This window comes from Puma concolor, chromosome B1 (genome assembly GCF_028749965.1).
Source record: "Puma concolor isolate L17-30 chromosome B1, mPumCon1.1.hap2, whole genome shotgun sequence".
Classification (NCBI taxonomy): domain Eukaryota; kingdom Metazoa; phylum Chordata; class Mammalia; order Carnivora; family Felidae; genus Puma; species Puma concolor.
In genome coordinates, this window is record NC_141670.1 from 104,618,697 (window position 1) to 104,645,344 (window position 26,648).

The window sequence follows — 26,648 nt, forward strand, 5'->3', positions numbered from 1 at the left end:
TTTAAATCCTATCTTTAATCATAGCTTTATTTCTTTAAGGCAAAGAAATCTGATAACATCAGATAAAATCTCATCAGAATTTTTAAAATTCTGATAAGTTTATAACAAAAAAATCTGGAATTAAAATGTGAAAGGAGAAAGGTAAGAGCTCCCTTGGTATAGCTTGATGAGGTTTTGGCATAGGAATCAATATATGTATTTTTTAATTTTACATTAACATTTTTTTTTATTATTTTTTGAGAGAGTAGATGAGATAGAGAACACAAGTAGGAGGAGGGGCAGAGACAGAGAGGAAGACACAGAATCTGAAGCAGGTGCCAGGCTCTGAGCTGTCAGCACAAAGGCCAATGTGTGGCTCAAACTCACGAACCACCAGATCATGACTTCAGCCCAAGTCAGACGCTTAACTGACTGAGCCACCCAGGCACTCTGGAATCAATATTTTGTTTCATGTGATAGTTTAATAGATATGCTTTGAAGGAGAAATCTTGGAGGATTGCTTTGTTTTGTTTTTTTTGGTATGTTTTTTTAAAATTTCTTTTTATTCCTGAGTTGATTTGCTATTATTTATAATCTTATGTCAATTGATATTTTCTTTTACTCTCACTGGTTATAAATGAAGTATTTAAATAAATTTAATATAGAAGATATATAAAGACAAACTAGGTTACAATAATAGCACCTAGCAACAAAAATTCACAAAGGTAACATAAACAGAGCTTTAAGAATCTACACAATTCATGCATGGTTTGGATGTGACTGTACCAAGCATTAGATTTTAACAAGACTATCAGAGATTTTAACATAAAGAGCTATAATTCTGTTTGAAAAGGATAATTTGTCTTTTTATTTTTTTTCTCTTTTCCTTCTTTTTGTCCCTCCTTCCTTAAATTTGGTATGAAGAAATAATAGGATCTTCACATTTCTAAATTTATGCTAGTTATAATGGAGGGAAGTTTTATATCAGAGTTTAGTTCAAATTGAGGTAATCTCTTATTTCGATGTAGTAAGTTACCTGTATATTTTGTCTCATAGTTGAACATAATATGTGACTCTGTGCTAATACAGTTGTTCTCTACAAAGGGAAAATATATTCAACTTCTAGTCTGTCTTATTTGTATAACTATGTGCTATTCAAATTTTGTAACTTTCTGAGAGATAAAACTGTCTTCTAATTGTGCACATAGATCACTGAAAATGTACTTAAAGTAGGCCACTAGAGTTTGACGTGTTTGTTATGAATACCTACAAGGATAGAGAGCATTATATGAAAGTTTTAAAAATACCATATGCCCCTAAACATAGTTTCTGGAGTTGCATTCCCTGCCGGCCTAGGCTCCAGAATAAGAAGAAGGTGAAAACACTCACAGGTACCCAGGGGCTCTAGAAAAGGAGAGTTGCTCCATTCCAACTGGCTGTCTGAGAGGCAGCCCCCCAAACTGTCTGAGAATCTGGGAGTTGAAACCTTTCCCCAGGTGTTTCACAGCAGACCAAGGACCCGTGTTAGGGAGACTGTAGTCCAGGTTCCTGGGACAGTGCTGAGAAAGGAAAGGGTGTTGTAGCCCTCTCCTGTCCTAGAAGGGGGCTGGCTCTGACCCATTTCTGTGTGCCCTCAGGGGCGTCCCGCCCCAGCTTGCTACCCATGACCCTGTTTGACCTGTGCCCTGTCCCCTAAAAAGGCCACAAGGGTTGTGGTGGGAGTGAGGGACAAAGGCACCTTATCTCTTTAGCTTGACAGAAGCCTTTTGTCACCACAAGAACCTACTTGCCTCAAACCTGAGCCCCTGCTCTAGAAATACCTACCTTTAAAGAAAGTTCATGGTACCTTTAGAAAATTCGCTATTTCAGTCTCCACATTTTCCAATTAAAGAGACTGAGAACCTAAGAAAGTTAAAGGACTTCCCACTGGTCACACAGTGAATTAGCATATATGGAATCAAAATATTTCATAAAAAACTACCTTTTCTGGTTATGATAAATTGTTAGTAATACAGCTAAGTTTTTGAAGAAAACAACACTAAATCTGGTACCTCTGAGGGGCAGTTAACAACACCCTGCTCATCTGATGTTTCTCTTATTTGACTGTTTCGTTTCTAAGGTGAGAGGACTTTCAAATGCCATCACTGTGATGCTACCTTTAAAAGGAAGGATACTTTAAATGTTCATGTCCAGGTGGTCCATGAAAGACACAAGAAATACAGATGTGAGCTATGTAATAAGGCATTTGTTACACCCTCAGTGCTTAGAAGTCACAAGAAAGTAAGTAGAAGCCTTCCCTGAGTTGAATGGATTACATATTTAAGCTATATGGGCATGTATGCTCATTATCATGTGATAATCAATTTAATATTAATTAATCAATATATGACTCAAAATGACACATAAGGGATGCATGATTTTTTTTTTTTTTAATTTTTTTTTTCAACGTTTATTTATTTTTGGGACAGAGAGAGACAGAGCATGAACGGGGGAGGGGCAGAGAGAGAGGGAGACACAGAATCGGAAACAGGCTCCAGGCTCTGAGCCATCAGCCCAGAGCCTGACGCGGGGCTCGAACTCACGGACCGCGAGATTGTGACCTGGCTGAAGTCGGACGCTTAACCGACTGCGCCACCCAGGCGCCCCAGGTTCTGCTATTTAGCGTGTACTCTGAGTGAATGTGAGGAAGTGACTCATGCTTCAGTGTGACTTTTATTTTGGTACCTATCCTCAATATAGCTGTTTCAAAAGGACTTACTTGAGGAATTTTCTTTTCCTGTTTCTTTAATATTCAGTAATAATGATATTGTCCTCTTTTTTTAATTTCTGAATAAGATAATCTTTTAACTATCTTTGCTTGAATTACTTTTGTGCATGAATTTAATAAATTTGTATTGTGTTTTAATAAATGTGGGAAAAAATAGTTTTCAAGAGAGATATAGTTTGTGATCACAGATGGTCGTACAGTACATTTTGCAGAGCATTGTTCATTTTTGTCTCGTACATTCATCCAGTATTGTTCACATAGTGACCTGTTTCCATGCCTTTTTATCTGTATTTAACATATTTTAGTATTGTACCTTAAATGTCTTTTAAAACCAGCTAACCACTGGCACGTGGGTGGCTCAGTCGATTAAGCATCTTACTTCGACTCAGGTCATGATCTCATGGTCTGAGAGTTTGAGCCCCACATCAGTGTCTGTGCTCAGAGCCTGGAGCCTGCTTTGGATATTGTGTCTCCCTCACTCTTTGCCCTTCCCCACTCATGCTCTGTCTCTCTCTCTCTCTCTCAAAAATAAATATTAAAAAAAATTTAAGGGCACCTGAGTGGCTCAGTCAGTTAAGCATCCAACTTCGGCTCAGATCATGATCTCACACTTCTTGGGTTCGAGCCCCGCATCAGGCTCTGTGCTGACAGCTCAGAGCCTGGAGCCTGCTTTGGATTCTGTGTCTCCCCCTCTTTCTTCCCCTCCCATGCTCATGCTCTGTCTCTCTCTGTTTCTCAATAATAAATAAATGTTTAAAAAATTAAAAAAAAATTAAACGATTTAACAAAATTCTGTTCCTAATAAGATATATTTTTGAATTAAACCAAAGGAACATTTTAGTTCTTTTCATTAATATTGACTTAATGTTGTTTAGTTTGAAACTTATACCATTGACAAGTAACTTAGGTTATATAAATGAACAATGAAATACTTATGTAGCAGCAAGAGAAGTTCCGTGGATTTTATAAGATACTATAAATAAATTGGTAGTTGCCTGCTTGGAATAATCCAATGTTGTAATAATAGATGTATACAATATCTAAACAACCTTACACTAATCAAGAAAAAATTGTTGTAGTTTGCTCCTCTGTCAGGGAACGAGAAGAATATAGGTCTGCTATATGTTAAAATGTTATACCATTTCCTTTAAAATGAGCCATAATGTGAACCATGGGAGTAACAGCTCTTACTCTGAAGAATGTATAACTGTTTTGTGTAAGAAGTTGTAGTGAAAATGGAAAGTTAAGTGCCTGCCAAGTGCAGAATCAAGGAGATGTCTGTGGTAGCTGGTGTCATTGGCTAGTATGGCAGTTGGTTAGACTGTATTTCTCAAACTTGATTATAATATAAATAATTTTCAGTGGAAAAATATTAAAAAGACACTGATGTTGACTAAGGTATTTAGTTTATAGCTCTTTAAAAAATTACATATACAATAGTTGATATACAAGTATAGATTATAATTCAAATATGAAAATTTTCAAATTACATATCAATAAGGCTCTGAAACTAATTATATTAAAGTGAACAATTAATTTAATATGGAAGATGAGAATGTGTTGCTACATTGGTGCTTTTTTGAGATTATCAGGTGATGAGGTAACTGCCCTACCCCTTTTTCTATCCCAGGCAGTGTGTCCCTTCTGGTAACACATCATTAAAAAATATATTTTTAATGTTTATTTATTTTTGAGAGAGGGATAGAGCACAACTGGGGAAGAAACAGAGAGAGAGAGAGAGAGAGAGAGAGAGAGAGAGAGAGACACAGAATCTGAAGCAGGCTCCAGGCTCTGAGGTATCAGCACAGAGCCTGCTGTGGGGCTTGAACCCGTGAACTGAGAGATCATGACCTGAGCTGAAGTCAGACACCTTAACTGACTGAGCCACTCAGACACCCCCATTTTAAAAAAAAAATTTCAATGTTTGTTTATTTTTGAAAGAGAGAGAGAAAGAGTGTGAGCAGGGGAGGGGCAGAGAGAGACAGAAACACAGAATCCGAAGCAGGCTCTAGGCTCTGAGCTGTCAGCACAGAGCCCAATATGGGGCTTGAATTCATGAGCTGTGAGATCATGACCTGAGCCTAAGTTGGACATTTAACCAACTGAGCTACTCAGGAACCCCAAAGATGCCCCCATTTTTCAAAAACCTCTCCTATTCTTTTTATATTAGCCCATGGCAATTCAAATAATAATAATAATACGTGCCAGTAATTTGCACAAAAACTAATACAAACACAAGTCCTGGAAACTCTGTTTTATGGTGGTAACCCAGGTCATCCACTGTCTGCTTTTATTGATTTGTAGGTCATCATTGAAATAAAAAAAAATAGTTTCATTGAGAATGTGCAGATATCCGAAGTAATTTCCTCCTTCTCCCTTCTTTGTCCCTTCTTCTAAGTTTAAAAAATAATGGGACTTGAAAATAGCTCTGACCCCTCAATTATTGGAACAATCTTTTTGATGTTGGTAGAATAGCTGGTATCCTGATGAGATTGTGAGACAAGTTTTAAAAGCTCCATCTGCCTCCTCTTTTTGGAGAGGTCACTCTTTTCTTTGAACTCTCTAACATTCTGTCAAAATTCACTTTTGATGATACATATTCATCTTTCTTTGTATGATTGTTTTTATGCCAAGATTAAAGGTATGTTGAGAGCCAGGATGTTCTTTCAAACTGCTCAATTAACACCTGCTGATTTAAAGATCAAACCAGATTTATATTTCTTTTTGCTTTGCAGTAAAATGAATCCAGTCAGACAAGCATAATGCAAGTAACAGATTACTTTATTGAGATTAATTTTGTCCTCAAGAGCTAAATACACACAAAGAATGTGAAAAATGCTTCTAAGGAAGTATTTCTTGGCAGCAGTCAAGGGCAGCCGTAACCCCATTTTGATTATGTGGTTTTACCAGCATATACTGGTTTTGTATAACTTAATCATTTTTACTTGGGGGCTCCGTGAAGGCTTAAAAAGTAAACTGTAGAATTATTTTCAAATTAGCACTAATGCATGATTCTAAAGTTTGGTTTTTTTTTTTTTTTTTTGAAGCAGTGGGAACACCCATGATAAATTGTTTAAAATCTCATTGTGATATTAAATCATTTTAATGAAACGTAATCCTGGAAAAAAAGGATTTACCATTGTCAGAGGCATTTCATCATTTTTACCTAATTCTTTATATTTATCCTTAACTCTTTTTATTCCTTTCGCTTTAGACCCATACTGGAGAAAAGGAGAAAATCTGCCCATATTGTGGCCAGAAATTTGCCAGCAGTGGTACACTGAGAGTTCATATCCGTAGCCACACAGGTATGTAGATTATAATTGGTAATAAAAACAGCTTAAAGAAATACAATTCTTTTAAGACAAGGAATATTGTAATATTATATCCCCGATTAATAACTAATCTTAGCTGTTTTCTCTGCTTTAAAATTTTATAGAATCCAGTTCCTTACTCTCGGAAAATTTTAAATAAGTTTACTTTCCCGGGGCACCTGGGTGGCTCAGTTGGTTGAGCATCCGACTCGGCTCAGGTCATGATCTTGCAGCCTGTGAGTTCGAGCCCTGCGTTGGGCTCTGTGCTGACAGCTTAGAGCCTGGAGCCTGCTTCGGATTCTGTGTCTCCCTCTCTCTCTGCCCGCACCCCCCCCACTCATGATCTGTCTCTCTCTCTGTCAAAAATAAATAAACATTAAAAAAAAGTTTTTTTAATAAGTTTACTTTCCCAAACTAAGTTAAATATCTGAAATAGAAATACTTTAGCTAATGTTTGGTTGTGATGTAATTGTGATTTACTTTATATTCTATTCTAATGGATGGGATAGGGAATAGCAGTTTTACGTTTTATAGAAGGCTCAGGGCCTCCTCTTAAAATTCCTTCCTATAACTGACTTCAGATGTGGCCTTTTTAAATTCAAAAAGTCCTTGGAATATTGTTTGAATGCTGTAAGATTTTATTGAAAAAAGGTGAGGCAACCATAATATCCATTATGTCATGGATTGCTTCCTAAAGAGTTGTCTTCATTTCTTATGACTTTTTGTGCAATTTCTCCCATGGAGGAGGGTTATGCCCTAGTGAAGGCTGTATAAACAACTAAATATTATTTTTTATATTTTTAAATGAAGTATAGTTGACATATAATATTAGTTTCATGTATATAACATAGTGATTTGATAATTATACACATCACAAAAAGCTCACCATAAGTATAGGATAAGTCTAGTTACCATCTGTCACCATACAAAGTTATTACAATATTATTGACTATATTCCCTATGCTGTACTTTTCATCCCCATGACTTATTTTATAACTGAAAGTTTGTACCCCTTAATCTTCTTTACCTATTTCACCCTCCCACCCCCCCACTGCTTTCTCCTCTGGCAACCACTAGTTTGTTCTCTATATTTGTAAGCCTGTTTCTCTTTTTATTGCTATTGTTAGTATTTGTTTATTTGTTTGTTCATTTGTTTTGTTTTTCAGATCCCACAAATAAGTCAAATAATATGGTATTTGTCTTTTTCTAATTTACTTCACTTAGCATAATATCCTCTAGATCCATCCATGTTGTTGTGAATGGCAAGATGTCATTCTTTTTTATGGCTAAGTAATATTCCATCGTGTATTTATACTATGTTTTCTTTATCCCATTTATCTATCAATAGATACTTATATTGCCTTCATGTCTTGGCTCCTATAAATAAAGCTGCAATAAATGTAGAGGGGCATACATCTTTTTGAGTTAGTGTTTTTATTTTCTTTGGGTAAATACCTAGAAGTGGAATTACTGGATTGTATGTTACTTGTATTTTTAATTTTTTGAGGAACCTCCATACGGTTTTCAAGAGTGGCTTCCTCAATTTACATTTTCACCAACAGTGTCCTAGGGCCCCCCTTTGTCCACATTCTCACCACTATTTGTTATTTCTAGTTTTTTTGTTACTAGCCATTCTTAATGATGTGAGATGTTATCTCTTTGTGTTTTTGATTTACATTTCCCTAATGCTTAATGATGTTCAGCATGAAGTCATGTGTCTGTTGGCCATCTGTATGTCTTCTTTGGAAAAGTGTCTATTCAGGTCCTCTGCACATTTCTTTTAGTGGATTATTTATTCTTTGGGTCTTAGTTGTATGAGTTCTGTATATTCCCTTACTGGATATATCATTTGCAAATATCTTTAAACAATTAAATATTCTTGAAAGAACCTTGTCTGGATTTTCTCTCTTAAGTAGAGAAGTACTTGAAAAGACTTGAAAAAAAATACTCTTAATATTGATAGCCAGACTCTTGTACATGAATCTTAATGGTTTTCAGTAGTTAGACTGTATGTGGTAAACTATTTAGCTAGATTACATTGCTGAAGATTCCTATTCAAGAACCATAGTATTTGACTTTATCAGTGTATTCCCAGCACCTGGTGCAGTGTCTATCTCAGTAACTGTCTTGTGGATGAGGAAATGTTAGTTTACATAGGCTAAAGAATCAATAGTACAATTATTATACATGGGTGGAGGAAAGAATAGCAGTGGAACATAATTTCTTATTCTGGAAATTATTTGGCTAAAGCTAAAACACAGAATATCAAAGTAGTATTTGTTATCTTAGAGTACCCTCTTTTTTTATTTTTAATTTTTTTAATGTTTATTTATTTTTGACAGAGACAGAGACAGAATGCGAGTGGGTTAGGGGCAGAGAGAGAGGGAGACACAGAAGCAGAAGCAGGCTCCAGGCTCTGAGCTGTCAGCACAGAGCCCGACGTGGGGCTCGAACTCGCGAGCTGTGAGATCATGACCTGAGCCAAAGTTGGATGCTCAACCGACTGAGCCACCCAGGCGCCCCTAGAGTACCCTCTTAAATACTATTAAATGAAACCATAACCAAGAACATATCAAACAGTATACATAATGGCTATGAATAATAGGTGCCCTAAAGAGAGGAGGTCTTCTTGCTTAGAAGTATCTAGGGAAAGTGAAGTTTTGGGGACAAACCAGAAGCAGAGAACAGCAAAAAGAAAAGAAGAGAGAAGCAAAAGACAGGAGCAGAGAATCACACTGAAGGCAGGTGGACTTAAAATTATGCCAGAGACTTAGCACCATGTCCTGATTGTACAGAAAAAGCAAGTGATTGATATAATTTCGTATAATTTTCTCCTTTTCTTAGGTTTCCTTCTTACAGGATATCATGAGAATTTTATGTTCAGTAGCTTTTCCTTTCCTGTCAAGTTTTTCAAGATCCTAAATCATTGAATATGCTGAAGCTTTAATAATTTATAAACATAATCTTGATTGACTATTGATAAGGAGCTAATTTACTATCATGCAGTCTGGCATAAATAATCATGGGATTTTCTTAATGTATTACCTTTGGAAAAATGCATTTTCAATGGGAAAAAACGTGTTTAGGTCCCTCTGTTTCTGATTAACCTGGCCTTTCTTTTTAATAAATGTTTAATGGAGAACTTGGTTGGAAAAATTATTTTTGGTGGTGTTTTGAATTCTGAACTATTAGTGTTTCATTAATTTCTTTCTTGAAATTAAACCATAATGGGCTCCAAGATAACCTTTCAAAATTTAATATACCTTTATCAAAACTTGTCCTTGGCTTTTTAAATTATTATTATCTTCCTTGTTGGGCATACACCCAAAGTATGCTTGATTTCTAAGTCTAAAAAAGAGATTATAGGCAGTAAATTTTGTTAAAAAAAAGAATATTGTCCCGTTCCTTAAAGAGCTGTTGATAGTAGCAAAATAAATGGAAATAGAGCTTTCATATCCAACATTGAAGAGATTGGTTAAATAAATTATGATACATCTATAAATTGGAATATTCTGTAAGGAATAAAAAAATATTACATATTATATTATTTGTTAACATGAAAAAAATAAGCAATATAAGTTACAAAACCAAAATGATATATTTTTGTAAGGATAATACATTTCTATATAAAGGTACTAGAGTTAAATACTAAATTATTAGCTGTGGTTATTTCTTTGTGTTGCACACATGGGCAGTTTGAATTTTCTTCATGATTTTCTGTGTTTTCTAATTTTTATATACTAAGCTTCTTATATAATAAAATATTTAAAGTATATTAACATTATGATTATGCAGGTAACAACTATTATTAGATTCATGCTAAATTATTAAGGTGTGACAGGTTTCTGCATCTTATTCTCAAAAGGGCCAGCAAAAAGTGTAAAAACTGTATGTTTTAAAAAGGAAAAAATGAGAAAGCAAATATGGTGACATGAAAACCTAAGTGAGGGCTATAGTGCCTACTATATGATTTTTCCATTTTCCTCATGTTTCAAAATTTTCATAGTTAAAAGTGGGAGTGTCTTATTCCAATGAGAACAACTGAGTGGATACAGATGGCGGCTCAGAACATCCAGCTTCATAGCTTACATCTTGTTCACATCTCCCTCAGAGCCTAGTTCCTTCAACAGGAAGACTTCTAGTCTTTAAATATAAACAGACTTTCTGTTGTTTTGTTTTGTTACTTAAATTTTTTTTTTTCAACGTTTTTTTATTTATTTTTGGGATAGAGAGAGACAGAGCATGAACGGGGGAGGGGCAGAGAGAGAGGGAGACACAGAATCAGAAACAGGCTCCAGGCTCTGAGCCATCAGCCCAGAGCCTGACGCGGGGCTCGAACTCACGGACCGCGAGATCGTGACCTGGCTGAAGTCGGACGCTTAACCGACTGCGCCACCCAGGCGCCCCTGTTTTGTTACTTATAGTAGTGCTGCTCAGAGAAAACTCAGATTCTTCTGAAAAAGCAGAGTTTTATCACTTCATGCCTAGTCATCTTGAAAAAGGAATTCCATGAAATTTGCTATTTGCATACAGGGCTTTTAGAAGCTTTAAAAAACAATACAGTGGAAAATACATGTATTCTTTTCCAAAGAAGGCTTAAAGAGATGGTGAGGCTTACCCAGTTATTGTAGTGGTTTCCCCTTGCTTTGTGCAAACTGACTGCCCCTTATTTCATGGAACTCATCAACTACCAGTTCTTTTCCCATTTGACATCCCGGGCTCCCTTATTGGGCTTCATTTGCTTTGCAATGAAATGTAACTTTCTCTGTGATATATTACCTGACCATCCCCTACCCTCCAAGATAGGTTGGCATGCTCTATCTTATACTGCTCTCAACACCGCATGCTTCCAAATACTCATACTTCTTCAGCCATCTGTAGATTCTCTGTTCCCTTAGAGCTGTGCTCATATCTGATAACTTATTTGTTTACTATTCAAAGAACTGCCTGGCATAGAGAAAGAACTTAGTGAATGCCTCTTGAATAAAGGAATCTACAAATAGATTGCAGTTCCTGTGGGATAGTGGAAAGCATGTTGCCTTCATGTTGAAAAAAATCCTGGATTTGAATCTAAATTTAACTGACTATAAAATCACTTTTTCATAAAATGTCATAAAAATTGTGGCAGTCACCTCAGGAAATGCTAGAATCAAAGAATTAATCGCTAAATTCCCTAATCTATTAGCCAGTCCCACCTCAATATAAAGTTGGGCCCTTTGCTCTCCTTTCCATTCTTTACCTCATGGCTTCATCATGTAATTGGTTGGAAACAATTGTACAACAAATAATAGTTAACAACATAGTTTAAGATTTAGCTCACCAATATATAAAAAATTACAGTGCTTAAATGAAGAAATAAAGAACCATATTTGGCCAACCAACACTAAAAACTTACTATGACTCCTTTTAACTTGGAATTGCCTAGTTTTGAAAATTCTTATTAGAAAAGGTAAAGGAAATTGATCCTGACAAATGCCCTATCCATTTTGTTTGACAAGGTTCACTCTACAGGAACCGGAATCATGACAAACAATTGTGTAGTATATTATAGTCTGTTGCTCTTTGTAGCCTCTCATCTAGTGGAGATTTGGGGTTCTCATTGTTTACTATATGCTTTTTTAAATGTTTATTTATTTTTGAAAGAGAGAGACCAGAGTGCAAGTGGAGGAAAGGCAAAGAGAGAGGGAGAGAGAGAATCCCAAGTGGGTTCTGAGCTGTCAGCCCAAAGCCTGACACAGGACTCGAACCCACAAACTGTGAGATCATGACCTGAGGCGAAGTCGGACGCTCACTGACTGAGCCATCCTGGCACCCCCATTATTTACTATATATAAATGTCTTTTTTCAATTATGATATTATCCTTACCTTCCATATTTGTTCCATGACTAGATTCTGAACTAAAGGTTAGGGCCAGATCAGGCTCAGGTTTTTAATCAAGTTTATTGAAGGAGAGAAGCTCTTTCAAATATTATCTGAGTTAATCCTTCCATGGCTAGTGTCCTGGGTTTCTAAGACCATTCTTACTTTCTAGATGAGGCAGAGATTCAGAGAAGCAAATGACCTATCCAGTCAAGGTAGTAAGATCCAAATCTTATGACTTTAAGTTCTATTTTATTTTGGTGTTATCTCTTCTTTTTTACTACAAAAGCTACATGGCTGCTACCCAGTTATTATAATTACACAAGAATTACACAAATTCATGAAGTTCTCCAGTAAAAAAGATGAGGAATGAAATTCTACAAGTCACATATTATTTTAATAGTATGAAAGTTTTATCCTTTATAATAATTTTTTAAATGTTTATTTTTGAGAGAGCACACACTTGCGGGGGGAGGGGCAGAGAGAGAAGGAGAGAGAATATCATATAGGCTAGACTCTGCATCCACACTGTCAGTGCAGAGACCTGCCCTGGGCTCCAGCTCACCAACTGTGAGATCATGACCTGAGCCGAAATTAAGAGTCAGATGCCTAACTGACTGAACCACCCAGGCTCACCTGAGAGTTTTATCTTTTAGAGTCAAATGGAAGGGGTGTGTATGTGTGTGTGTGTGTGTGTATGTGTGTGTGTGTGTGTGTGTGTGTGTGTGTGTGTGTGCGTGTGCGTGAGCATGGGCATTTAGCATTCATATGCATCTGTTCATTTTCTCCTGAGTCACCTTTATGACAGGCAATAACATAGAAAATGATGATTAAATTTATTTTCCCAGATTTTTTTTCCCTTTATTATTTTAGAGCAGTTTTAGGTTCACAGTGAAATGAAGGGAAGGTATAGAGATTTCCCCATCTGTTCCCTCCCCCGCCACATATATACCTTCTCCTGTTATCAACATCCACAACCAGAGTGGTATGTGTGTAACAACTGGTGAACCTACATTGACACATTATAATCACCCAAAGTCTGTAGCTCACATTAGGATTCACTCTTGATGTTGTGCATTCTTTGGGTTTGGACACATGTATAATGATATGAGTTCATCAGTATGCTGTCCTACAGCATATTGCATAAAATATCCTATTTTAAGGCACTTGCACTACCTTAAAATCCTCTGTGCTTTACCTCTTTATCCCCCAACCCTTGATGACTGGCAACCACTGATCTTTTTTCCTGTCTCCATAGTTTTGTTTTCTGGAAAAATACTTGACATATACATAGTTTGACATTTTTCAGAATGCCATGTAGTTGAACAGATTACTTTTTTATCTCTAGGAAATGATTATTAATTGATAGTTGGGCCTTTTAGTGAAATGGATGTACAGTAAGATTTTTATAGAGCTGATAGTCTTTATTTTTTCCCCATTATGTTGAAGGAGTCAATTTCATTTTTTTTTTTGTAATATTGAAACTGTCCACCAATATTTGGGGAAACCAAATCTCCTTTTTTATAACATCAAATAACATTAAGTTTTATGAAGGAAAACAGGACTCCTGTTTGTGTTTCTTCCTTCCAGTTTCCCAATTGGTATCTTTCATCATTTTCTATCAGTATAGTGACAGTGATGCTTTGTGTAATATTAAAGGCAGTTTCCTTCATATTAATTTTCTTAGAACGGGTCTTATTTTATTTGTCCATGATTAATGGGGTCATTCTGTAAGACAATGATAACTTAGCTATTAGATTACTACCTGTTAGTTCCAGGAGGAGTCTTAGTGTTTATGTCACTGGTGCTTAAAAAACATTTAAAAACTCCCCTTATTCACATTTTGATTGGTATTATCCTTTACTATCTTAAATAGCCAACAGTCGTGTCCTTGCTTCACCTTGTTTTCCCTCCCCTCTCTTCTCCTCTACCCATTACCACCATTCTGTACTGCATGGATGAAGTCTGACAAAACTTCGTGTTTTTTTTTCCCATTAACTTTGAAAATGTTATTTTTACAAACCTTGTATCCACCTTGTAAAGTCCATTCATCCTTCATAATTAGGTGATTAGAAAAGGATCATACATGGCAGGTATGTACAAGGCAGTTGCTTTTATACAGATTTGAAGGGACACATGCACCCCAATATTTATAGTAACATTATCAACAATAGCCAAATTATGGAAAGAGCCCAAATGTCCATTGACTGATGAATGGATAAAGAAGATGTGGTATACACACATACACATACACACATGTACACACACCCAATGGAATATTACTCAGCCATCAAAAAGAATGAAATCTTGTCATTTGCAATGTGGATGGAACTAGGGTGTATTAGGCTAAGTGAAATAAGTCAGAGAAAGATAAATATATGATTTCATTCATATGTGGAATGTAAGAAACAAAACAAATGAACATAGAGGAAGGAAGGAAAAATAAGATGAAAAGAGAGAGGGAGGCAAACCATAAGAGACTCTTAAATACAGAGAAGAGGGTTGCTGAAGGAGGTATTGAGTGGGAGGATGGGCTAAATGGGTGATGGGCATTAAGGAGGGCACTTGTTGGGATGAACATTGGGTGTTATATAAGTGATGAATTACCACATTCTATTCCTGAAATCATTACACTATATGTTAACTAACTTGGATTTCAATAAAATTTAAAAATTTAAAAAATAATAAAAACATAAAGTATAATAGTCTTCACTTTTAGAATAGAAGTGAATTTCATAAATTTTCTAGTTTAAGCCTCTTAATGGCACCCATGCCCTGCAAAATTCAGTGATTTGCTAAGGTTATGCTACTGTTGTTCCTCTGGAGCTAAAGGCTTAAACTTTTTTCAGTGTACACATTGCTGGTACTTTTAGTTCTTATTCTAATTTTTACTGTTACTCTTGAACTAACTATAGAATTACATACATTCCTTCCATAATGTTTGGTGATATATCAACCAGTTGAGGATGATAGTCTCAATTTAGAAGCTTGAGGGTCTGTAGTTTGTTACTTAATTCCAGTTATGGAGAAACTTTCTCACCATAAAGTCAGCTGTCTCTACTTCCTTGTTATTTAATACCTCGATCATATCCTAAATCTGGATCCTGGAGTCAGATGATAGGCACTCACTCCATTTTATTTATTTCCTCCCAGTGTGAGCTTTACAGTAAGTTGCTTAACTTCTTCAAAGCTTAGTTCCTCATCTAAAGAACAAGGATAAGCATAGTGCTCACTTCATGGCATTGCTTTGAGGAACAAGTGAAGGTCTACGTCAGGATCCTTGCACCGCCCCTAGCCCAGTGCGCGCATGCAGTAGTGTGAGCTGCCGCCGCCACGGTTGCTGTGTGCTTTGTCTTCGGTATTCCTGCCTGAATTTAACCAGTTACGCCACCTCCCTTGTTATACGGCCCGCCCCTCTGTTCCCAGTGTCATCATCATCATCTTTTTATAACCTTTAGCAGCAGAATATAGATCATCTGTACAACATAGAGGAGGGTTTGCTGTCAAACAGGGATGCCTTGGGGTGAGTGAGGGTGCATGTTCTGTGTGTCGCCGTCACCATCAGTGAAGGTGAATGTTTAGGTCTGTGCCTGGCAGGCAACTCTGTAATTTATCATCCCGTTTCCTAAGCTACAGAGACAGGGATGGCACTCTGCGGGTCAGCCGAAATGGTGGAGCACATTCTCCTGTTGGTTTATAGCTTCTTAGGGTCAGTGAGAGCTGGGGTCAATTCTGCAAGGGAATCCATGGACTGTGACATGAATTCCATCAGTTGTTCATAAATTATGGAAGAAATTCTAGGAACTGCTTTTGGGGTTTTAAAGCTCTGGGCCAGAAGGTTAATTACTTGCCTACAGTTCCAACCAACTTTTTGTGTTAATAGATACCGGCTGTGTTGGCCCTTCTGTTTAGGCTTGCTTGCACATTGTCATTTGAATGTAGTAATAAATCACTGTCTTAGGAAACAGTTAATGTTTTTAGTAAATACCTGTGATCAGCTTAGAAATAAAGGATCAGTATATCATAATTTGATTGTACTTGGGTTTTAGCCGCTGTTTTCTCATTCTTTTTCTAAAGGAATTCATTTATTCTTTTTAGAATATTCAAAGTTATAAAAAAGTAGCTATAAATGATTATAAACTGTATTAAGACAGTATGATAATTATGAGTAAATAAAAATAGGCGATTAGCAAAGTAATTATAAACACAGATGAACATTAAAGGCATGTTTTCCACATTTTTACAAGAATTAGATTACCTTCTATGTTGAGAGGAAGCTTATTTTGCTATGTTTATTTTCTAGGTGGTTAATTACTAATATTAGGCCAAATTGAATGTCCTCTTACCTGCAGATAATCTAAGAGTTAACAAAACAGCTGAGTGCAGTATCTGCATACAAATGAATGATGTTCTGAGTATCACAATTCCAGAGCCTTACATTTTCCTTAAGAAGTCATTCCTGGGTAAAGTCTTAAACTACATGATTTTTGTTTTCTCTGCGTTTTTGACACTTCAGATCGTTTTTGAACACTGACCACATCAGTCGAATGTTAATATTTTTTCCCTATTTTTTACTCTTTCTGTACTTCACTCCTCCCACGTGATTTTTGAGTTAGTGATAAGCATATATAACAGCTTAAAAGAAAGGGAGAAATATTCATTTTCATTTTCATTGGTAGTATTATAATCTTTTTTAAAAATTTTTTCAAACATTTCAAAGTCCCTAGTTTCTTTTTTTTTTTTAATTTTTTTTTTCAACGTTTATTTATTTTTGGGACAGAGAGAGACAGAGCATGAACGGGGGAGGGGCAGAGAGAGAGGGAGACGCAGAATCGGAAACAGGCTCCAGGCTCTGAGCCATCAGCCCAGAGCCCGACGCGGGGCTCGAACTCACGGACCGCGAGATCGTGACCTGGCTGAAGTCGGACGCTTAACCGACTGCGCCACCCAGGCGCCCCAAAGTCCCTAGTTTCTAATGCAAAAAATATAGTGCTTATGTCAGGGTTTGTCATCGGGTGGATATGAGGCACGGAGGGATGAATGAGGGTGTAACACTGGTCTTGGAGTGTGGCATCATGAACAGTCATCAACTGGATTAGTAATGTAGTCACAATGACTCCAATTATAGGGATGATTTGAAATATACCACTGTTGAGGCACCTGGGTGGCCCAGTCAAACATCTGCCTTTTTTTTTTTTTTTAATTTTTTTTTGAGAGACACAGAGACAGAGTGTGAGTGGGGGAGAGACAGCGAGAGAGGGAGACACAGAATCTAAAGCAGGTTCCAGGCTCCCAGCTGTCAGCACAGAGACCGATGCTGGGCTCAAACCACAAACCTTGAGAACATGACCTGAGCCAAAGTCGGACGTCTAACCGACTGAGCCACCCAGGCTCCCTGATCTGACTCTTTCAGCTCAGGTCATGATCTCACAGTTCATATGTTCGAGCCCCATGTTGGGCTCTGTGCTGACATCACAGAGCCTGCTTGGGATCCTCTGTCCCTTTCTCTCTGCCCCTCACCTGCTCATGCTGTCTCTTTCTCTCTCAATAAATAAATAAGTAAACTTTTTAAAATGTACCATTGTTTGGTACCTCTCTTTTTATCATCTCTTCATTTTTTTTGGTATACTTGGATCTTTTGATTGTATTATTTGATATAATGGAAGTGACCCAGACAACAGTTTTCATCAACTGTATCTCAACAGCTTTATCTGTTAGTACATTTCTACATAATATGAGTAGCGACCTGTGTCCAATTTGGGGCACCAACTTTTTCCTTTAGTTTAGGAAAACTATAAGAGATTTTTTTCCTCTGATATACACTTTCTTCTACCATTGCTACCACTTTCTCCCCCGAGAACAGCTTCTCTGTGTGTTGTTTTCCTGCAACTCTGAAGTGTGCCTTGGGGCTGGGGAAGGTTTTATTCCTTTTCTGGTTTGCGGGTAAGGAGAATCATTTTCACAGTTTCTTGCTGCTCAGAGTTATATACTCTTGACTCTTGCTTGCTGGCACTATTAGTAGGTAGACCCTCTGTGTGCAGGCTCCTGAGGTTTGACTACTTCATCACTCCAGGACCTCTGTTCACAAACTATGCTCGTAAATACTGGGCTAAATAACATTTCCGGTGGAGATTCCTAAATATGGGAAACTGCTGGGTGAAATTCTTAGTTTTCCCACCGAAGTCTGACTCCCTACGAACAAAACCAAATCAGTAATTACCTTCCCTTTGTCTACTTACCTACCTTAAAATGTCCCTTCATACAGTAGTGGGGAGAACTCGTGTAGGAATTGTTCTTTCTTGGTCAGAGTTTTTAAAACTTTGCCCGTGTCTGGATTGTTCAGATATTTCTCCTGTTTGTGCGACATTTGCATTTGCTTCTGTCGGTGCTCACGTGAAGGACTTTGTGAAGGTGTCGCGCTCCCTTCAGACAAATCACATGTGATCATGTCATGTATACACCTGGTTGGCTGAAGTCAGAGCATCTTCACTAGGGAGTCTTTTACTTTCTTTTCCTAGCTACATATTCATGAACTTGTCTTTTTTTTATTCTGCCTCTCATGTTCTATTTTGTTTGCATCTGTAAAACGCAGTTTTTATATTGCCTTCAACCCATAAATAGTTGTGGCTTTTTATTTGAGATTAGAAAATTAGTGAGCACATGGCTCTCCTATCTTTCTGTTCCTCTATGAACCTCACCTCATTTGATTTGGCATCTCTTTAGAAATGAGGGATGGACACTGTAACTATATTCAGGAAAAGAATGTATCTTTTGCTTTTTCTTAGCTCCATTCGTAGAAATTGCATTAAAAATTGGTTTGTTTTGATTCAGATGACAAAAATTTTGAATTTTGATTCATTCAGTTAATGAATGTTTCCTCATTCATTAATTTTGATTTTTATATTTTATTGCCCTTCTAATAGTAACTATTAGAAGTTACTAATTTCTTCTAATTAGTAAATTAGAAGAAATTTCCTTCTAATAGTAAACTATTCAAACTTTTAAAAGTTGAAATACAAGGTGCGTGGATGGCTCCGTTGGTTCAGCCTCTGACTTTGGCTCAGGTCATGATCTTGCGGTTTGTGAGTTTGAGCCCACATCAGGCTCTGTGCTGACAGCTCGGAGCCTGGAGCCTGCTTCGGATTCTGTGTCTCCCTCTCTCTCTCTGCCCCTCCCCTGCTTGCTCTCTCTCTCTCTTTCTCAAAAATAAATAAACATTAAAAAAAAAAAAAAAACCCACAGTGCTCTCTCTGGTTGGGAATAAATATTCCAAAAATAAAATAAATAAAAGTTGAAGTACTCAAGGAGAAGATGTCAAGTTCAGATTTTTGATGTCTTTCTTTCAGAGAGGGTGTCCTTGGGCTTAACTTCTTCAGATCAAGTGAGATTTTGGGATCTGATTAATAGGAGCATTCCAAGAGTAACAACGTGGGGTTCAGTGAGGTCAGTGGGGTTTCATGGCTCTTTCTGCTGCAGGAAAAAAAAAGAAGTATTTCAATTAATAGAAAAGTGCCAAGAATGAACTTCAGTTACTCCCATCTGTCAGGGTAACATTTCACTTCTCTCTGTGGTGTACTGTTAGTTTATTAGATGCTCCATAAATTGAGAGGGTTGGAATGGTGGAATTGGAAAAGTGATTGGGTGTTGCTTGTGCAATTAAATTTTTTATTTAATTTTTATTTAGAATGAGTCACTTTGATGTCTTATAACAATGCCCTTAGTCCACAAAAGCAAAACAAGATAGTCTCATGATATTTGTGGAGAACAAATTTAAAGCTCTAAAGTATTCCCATATAGAACTTATATTTTGAAGCTCAGCCACATGGAATAATCTTAGAGTATTTTTCATGAACATACACTTTTAAGTTTTGCTTTTTCAGTTGAAATTTTCCCTCTCCAAAATTGATTGTTTGTTGGAAAACTCAAAGTGAAAAGTAAAACTATGGCCCCCAAATTGTTGTGTTATTTAATCCAATTATTTAAACATTATTTCATTTGAATTCATTGAAAGTGGGAGTTTAACTTTATTTTATCTTAAATTATGTTATCTGTGTGTATTCATCTTTTCATCTCTTTAGAAACTTATGAGAGGTCTCTGAAATCTCATAGGTTTTAATTATATTGACAAAATAAAAGTTAAAATTATTAAAATATTTTCAGAAAATAATCTGCTTTTATTTTAATCAAAATCTCTTAAAATGTATGCATTATATATTAAGCTTTTCTGCTTGCTTAAAATCTTCCACAGCATAGGGCTCATTGGCTTTACATTTCTGTTTTAAAATTGTGGTAAAATATACGGAACATGAAAGTTATCATTTTAACACTTTTTAATCTTCAAGGTTGGTCGCAGTCATTATTGCTAAATGTGTGGCAGTGTGTTTAGTAGCTTGAAATAAAATTTGATCGCAGATCCCTTTTATAGAGTGGCCAAATTTATTTCTTAAATCCAGGGGCTAATTTGAGAATATCAAGGTTTCTAAGACGTTGGACTTTGAGGCTGGTTGTGGAACAATAGATGGATGGTCAGTGATGTTGTGGCTTTAGGGTCCTTTTGTCATGAAGATACATGCTAACCTGCACTACCTTCACACATTTTAGGATTCTGTTTTAATATTAATATGTTAATCCTTTGGTGAGGTCTAGAGTTCTGATGTCTTTAATTAAAATTACATTCCATGAAATAACGGTAACGACAATAAATTATAATCCTAATGGCATATATTAAACCAGAATCTGATTTTTCCTGTTTTTAGCTATTTTTGCCAGAGGATGGTTGTGGTCATTGTGCATTTTCTTCTTCAAAGACTCAAGGTAACTTGTTTGAGGACTAGGCTAGTCTCTGATAAGGTGCTCCATGTGGCATCCAGCTGTCCCCTCTTGTTACCACTAGCTGCATCAAGAAGGCCCTCTCCGGGGTGTCTGGGTGGCTCAGTCAGTTGAGCATCTGACTTCGGCTCAGGTCATGATCTTGTGGTCCGTAAGTTCGAGCCCCGCGTCGGGCTCTGTGCTGACAGCTCAGAGCCTGGAGCCTGCTTCAGATTCTATGTCTCCCTCTCTCTCTGCCCCTCCCCTGCTCATGCTCTGTCTCTCTCTATCTCAAAAATAAATAAAACATTAAAAAAAAGAAAGCCCTCTCCAATTTTCTGCAGCTCTTTTCTGAACATCCTCTACCCTCCTCCCTGCACATTTCAAATACTTAAGCTATTTCAATCTTAAGTGGGCCAGCTATGAGAATTTGGAGGCACTTACTTACTTCAAGTTCAGTAAACTTAAATACTTCTTTTTCAAGTTTTTTTAATGTTTATTTACTTTGGAGAGAGAGAGGGAGAGACAGACAGACAGACAGAGCATGAGTGGGGGAGGGGCAGAGAGAGAGGCAGACACAGAATCCCAAGCAGCTCCAGGCTCTGAGCTGCCAGCACAGAGCCCGACATGGGGCTCGAACTTGCGAAATCATGACCTGAGCCGAAGCCCAGTGCCCAACCAACTGAGCCACCCAGGCCCCCCTTAAATAGTTCTAATTCAAATATGAAGAGTTAAAAAAATAGTGTGCTTCAATCATGTGAAATTGGCATCAAGGATTGGCATTGGCATTCATTCACTTCTTTTGCCTTTTGTAACAAAGTTGGCTCAGTCCTTCTCCCCATTCCCACAGAGGTCTTCTTAAAACCTGTCTCTGTTTTTTGAAACCTATTTTCTTCATATAATTTATCAATATCTGAAATTATTTTGTTTTTTCTTTACTTTTTCTTGTCTTTTCGGTACATTAGTAAAATTAATTGAAAAGGCAGTGACTTTGTGACTATTTACAGTTGCATTTCCAAAGCCCAGGATAGTAACTAGAAGATGTTATGTGCTCAAGAAATATTTAATGCATGACTAAATTAGCTTCATTCAGTATCCACTTTGTGGCATTTTGAAAATCAACTTGAAATCAACCGTTTACAATTGCCACCATGCTTCTGTTTGTTCCTTGATATGTTTGAAGAAAACACAGGTGGATTTTAAGACTATAGTGTCAGAATATAATTTAAAGAGAGAAGCAAATGCAAAGAATTTATCTATTTTCCTTAGTTAAGTGAAAAATATTTTGCCTTTATGTACATGTCAATATTATTTGTGCTGCTGTGGTCATTAAATTTGGCTGTTGGTAGCTAAATCTCATAGATATTTTCCAGTATTGTATTTCCCTTCTGAATGTTGAAGGTGGTTCTCAGTATGCAGCTTAATATTATGTTAGTATTTGCATTAATTTGGGACCTGCTTTGAGACATAACACACATTCCTGACTTGCCCTCTACTTTTTCCTGATGAGCTTTGATAACTAAAAGACTGCTTGAATTTACCAGTCAGAAAAATCTGGTTAATGCTAACTGCTATTGCAAGGAGCAGAGTTAACCCTAATTAACACAAAATACTAGCCACATTATGATACGTAATGGCATATGTAACGGCTCAGTCGGTTGAGCCTCCGACTTTGGCTCAGGTCATGATCCTGCAGTTCATGAGTTCAAGCCCCGCATCAGGCTCACTGCAGTCAGCCTGTCAGTGCAGAGCCCACTTCAGGTCCTCTGTCCCTTTCTCTCTGTCCCTGTCCCCCACTTGAGCTCACCCAAAAATAAATAAATATTAAAAAAAGTTCTCTCTCTCTCTTTTTCCCTCTGCCCTCCTCCCCAGCTCACATACACAGGCTTTCTCTCTCTCTCTCTCTCTCTCTCTCTCAAATAAAAAAGAAAGATTTATATTCTCAGGGTTAACTCAAATTGAAGATTAGGTCCTGTTTACTCCAGAATAATCTAATGTGTAGATAAAAATATTTCCTAGAGACATATGCATCACAATAATTTGAAATAATGAAGGAATGTATCATATGCATAATGTAAAAAAACAACTAAGAATAACAGCTTCCTTTAAAAATGAAAATTAGGCAAATGACTTTAATAGTTATTAGCATGTTCACTTGTACAGGTCACCTTCAGCTGCAGATTGTGTGGGACCACAGATGGCTTTGTCTTCAGAGTCTTACGGGCTTGATTGCCTTAAAGATGCTCCAAACAAATGCATAGAGAGGGTAGCAGTTTAATGTAGAGTGTAAGCTGATTTGCAAATCACGCAGGCTAGATTTCAAATGAATTCTATTCATCAAAGCCATTTACCCAGTGACATCCTTTAAGATTAGAGTTCTGTTCAGGGATATTACAATGAATGAGTGGAATTGGACTTACCCAAATTTCCCAAACATATCAGCTCATTATCACTGGATCTCAGGGTTGGAGTAGGAACGGAGCAGAAATTCAGTCCTCTGGAGGTACCAGTTTCTCTTCTTCTGGGCAGTTTACATATGCCTCATGTGCAGCACAGAGAGACATCAGTAAAGATAGTAATTGCCAAAATTAGGCACCTGGTTGGCTCAGTTGGTTAAGCGTCCAACTTCAGCTGAGGTCATGATCTCATGGCTCATGAGTTCAAGCCCTATATTGGGCTCTGTGCTGACAGCACGGAGCCTGGAGCCTGCTTCGAATTTTGTGTCTCCTTCTCTTTCTGCCCTCCCCTGCTTTCTCTCTCTCTAAAAAATAAATAAACATTAAAAAAATGTTAATGGGGTGCCTGAGTGGCTCAGTTGGTTAAGTGTCAGAGTCTCAGTTTCAGCTCAGGTCATGACCTTGTGGTTTTGTGAGTTGAACTCCACATCAGGCTCTGTACTGTCAGAGCAGAGCCTGTTTGGGATTCTCTCTCCTTCTGTCTCTGCCCCTCCCTTGCTCATGCTGTCTCTCAAAAATAAATAAACTTTTTAAAAAATTATAAAAATTTGCTAACCTTATGAGTCCAGTGACTGTATTCGTTTGCTAGGACTGCTGTAACAAAGTACCACAAACTGAGTAGTTTAAACAATTTGTTGTTGCACAGTTCTGAAGGCTAGAAGTCTAAGATCAAGGTGTCATCAGGGCCAGCTCCCTCTGGCACTAAGAAAGGACCTGTTTGAGATCTTTCTCTTGGCTCCTGGTAGTTCTTTGTCTTGTGGCCACATCACTGGACTCTTCACAGGGAGTACTCCTTGTGTGTGTCTTTGCGTGACCATCTTCTTGTATATTAGATTAGGGATCTACGCTACTCAAAAGACATTTGCAAGGACACATTTTGAGGTAATGGGGGTTAAAACTTCAACATATGAATTGGAGGGGAGGCACAGTTCAATCTGTAATAGGTAACCATGTATTTTTATTGTCCTAATTGGGACACTGGTGAAAGTGAAGGGAGTAGTGTTAATCATTAATCTGGGATAAGCAGCATAGACTGAAATTGCCTTAGGCAAACCTGAATACATGGTCACTGTCCCTATGAGATAGATACAATTTATCCCATTTTTCAGAGGTTCAGTGAGGTTGAATAACCTCCCCAGAGTTATATAGAAAGAGGACAAGTATTATTCAAATTCAGGACAATCAGATTCTAAAAAAAGGAGAAAATCTATCCTAACAGAAGTTAACATTTTCATGTCTATAGAGGAAATTTCTATATGATGACTCTAGGTAATGTAAAGAATGGATTTGTTTTGCTCCATTCTCTAGAATTTCTTTATCTCTTTTTTTGCTTAATCAATTTTAGCTATTAAGAAAGAAAATAGTAATGTGGTATGTTACATTAGGCTTAATTAACATTTAATTTACCTGATGACTACAAGTCTTTGATTTTTGTTTGCTGGATATTCTGTTGGTATTTAGAGAGTGAGAAGACACCTAAAGCTAAACAAAGAGAATACTATGAATATTAAATTATTTTAGGCTTGTGAGAAGAATTTTGAAATGACTTTTTCAAAGTGTAAACCACTTACTGTTTTTATCATGCTTTATTTGTAATCTAGATTTGATTTGTTGGTTGATTTGTTAATAAATAAGAAACATTTTAGCATTCTTCATTGTCTATCACTAAAGTAAAACAAACTTTGAAAAATCTAAAAGACTGCTTTGCTTTTCATACTTTATAAGAAGGAAATAAAAAAAAATTATCTGGAATTCTATGATGCAGGAGTTACCACTGTCAGCATTAGCATTTTGCTGTGTTATTCTGTATTCTTCAGTTCTTTTTTTGCAAGGGGGGGAGGGGTATGCATGGTAAAGGTTAAATGGTCAAGAAATCAATAAATGGCAGTTGTAGCTACCACTCCTTCCACTACTGCTGATGCTGTTACTACTGCTACTATTATTAATTCATTTTCATTTTTGTCATCATCATCAAGGAGAAGCATTACAGAAATATCAGAGAAGTACAATCATTATGACTTAGGTACTGGATATAGGGGACAGTGAATAAAAGGAAGTACGTTGGAGGGCTAAGCTTCCTATTTGGTAACTGGATGAGTGTGGTATCACTAATCAGGGCAGGAGATGCAGAGCACATAGGATTAGAAGTTGAAGACATGAATTCAGAATGCCAAATTGGAGTTATTTGTGGCATATCCAAATAAGGATACCTGGTTGATGTATGACTCTCTCAAGACTGGGGCTCCACAGAGAGATCTGAATTAAGATAAATATGTGTTATAAGTTTAGTGTTAAAATAAGATTCTATTTTCATAGTTTTTCAAATAAATTGGACTCTATGCCTTTATTCTTCTAGGAAGCCACACCTTCCTAGGGGTCATGATTATAATAAGGTCAAAAATTCCAGGTCCACTTCCCTAGTGCAAAGGTTGATTTTTGTCTCACAAAAGAAGTTGACAAGTCTGGATAGTTCTTTAAAGAGTACTGTTTCTGTTTGTACGGCCATTGTTACTTTTATTTACCTTTTTTTTTTTTTTTTTTTCCATTTTGGGAGGTTGCCATCATGTTATAGTGCCCAATTCAAAGGGAGAGTCCTGGGTGCTCCTTCCCGGTGGGAGGCTGGGAAAATGAGGCTTCACTGGGGGCTCTGCTACATTCACGTCTACGTGATGTTACTGCTGAAAACACACAGTACTTAGGCGGAGCAAGGCCCCATGTGTCACAGGGGCCTTGCAACTCAACATTGTTGCTGCCATCTCATGAAGCAGTGTCAGACACAATGGGAAGGTCAGAAAGACTGTGATGAAAAGTGACCATTGGAGCAACAAGGAGTTCATTGTTGACCTCACAGGGGAGTTTGCTGGAATAATGCGAGTGATACCCAGATTGAACCAGAGTGAGACTCAAATGGGACATGAGCAAGTAAAGGACTAACATATGCTGCTTATGAAAGGAAAGACCTGTCTCTGAGGGAAAGGGAAGACATGGAAGTTTTACATATGCTGAAGGCAAACATTTTAGTGTGTCCTTCTTTGATTGCAGGGTCTGGCATCCTGCCATGTAAGTGCATTGTTTTTTTGTTTTTTTTTTTTTCTCTTTTTTTTTTTTTTTTTAATTTTTTTTTTTTAACATTTATTTATTTTTGGGACAGAGAGAGACAGAGCATGAACGGGGGAGGGGCAGAGAGAGAGGGAGACACAGAATCGGAAACAGGCTCCAGGCTCTGAGCCATCAGCCCAGAGCCTGACGCAGGGCTCGAACTAATGGAACGCGAGATCGTGACCTGGCTGAAGTCGGACGCTTAACCGACTGCGCCACCCAGGCGCCCCCTAAGTAAGTGCATTGTTAAATGAGAGAATAAAGAATAAATAGTGATTCTGAGTTACTGTTCTTTCTAAATAATTAGGCTTTGACTAGAGGGTAGCTTCAGATTTGTCCTGGAGACTAAATTTTGTCACATTTTG

At 37.2% G+C, this 26,648-nt stretch overlaps 1 protein-coding gene and 1 long non-coding RNA gene across 2 annotated transcripts in view; one reads left to right on the plus strand and one right to left on the minus strand.

Annotated features, from left to right (window-relative positions):
- Window positions 1-26,648, plus strand: part of PRDM5 (PR/SET domain 5) — a 210,247-nt gene that overhangs the window by 131,272 nt on the left and 52,327 nt on the right. The window contains 2 exon segments of the mRNA XM_086704306.1: window positions 2,099-2,259; window positions 5,961-6,054. Of these exon segments, the coding sequence (XP_086560432.1) occupies window positions 2,099-2,259; window positions 5,961-6,054 (255 nt within the window).
- LOC147581788 (uncharacterized) lies at window positions 19,228-24,668 on the minus strand. The gene is made up of 2 exons (XR_015250255.1): window positions 24,592-24,668; window positions 19,228-19,390 (listed from the first exon to the last, which is right to left on the minus strand). It is a non-coding gene; the product is annotated as an uncharacterized LOC147581788 (long non-coding RNA).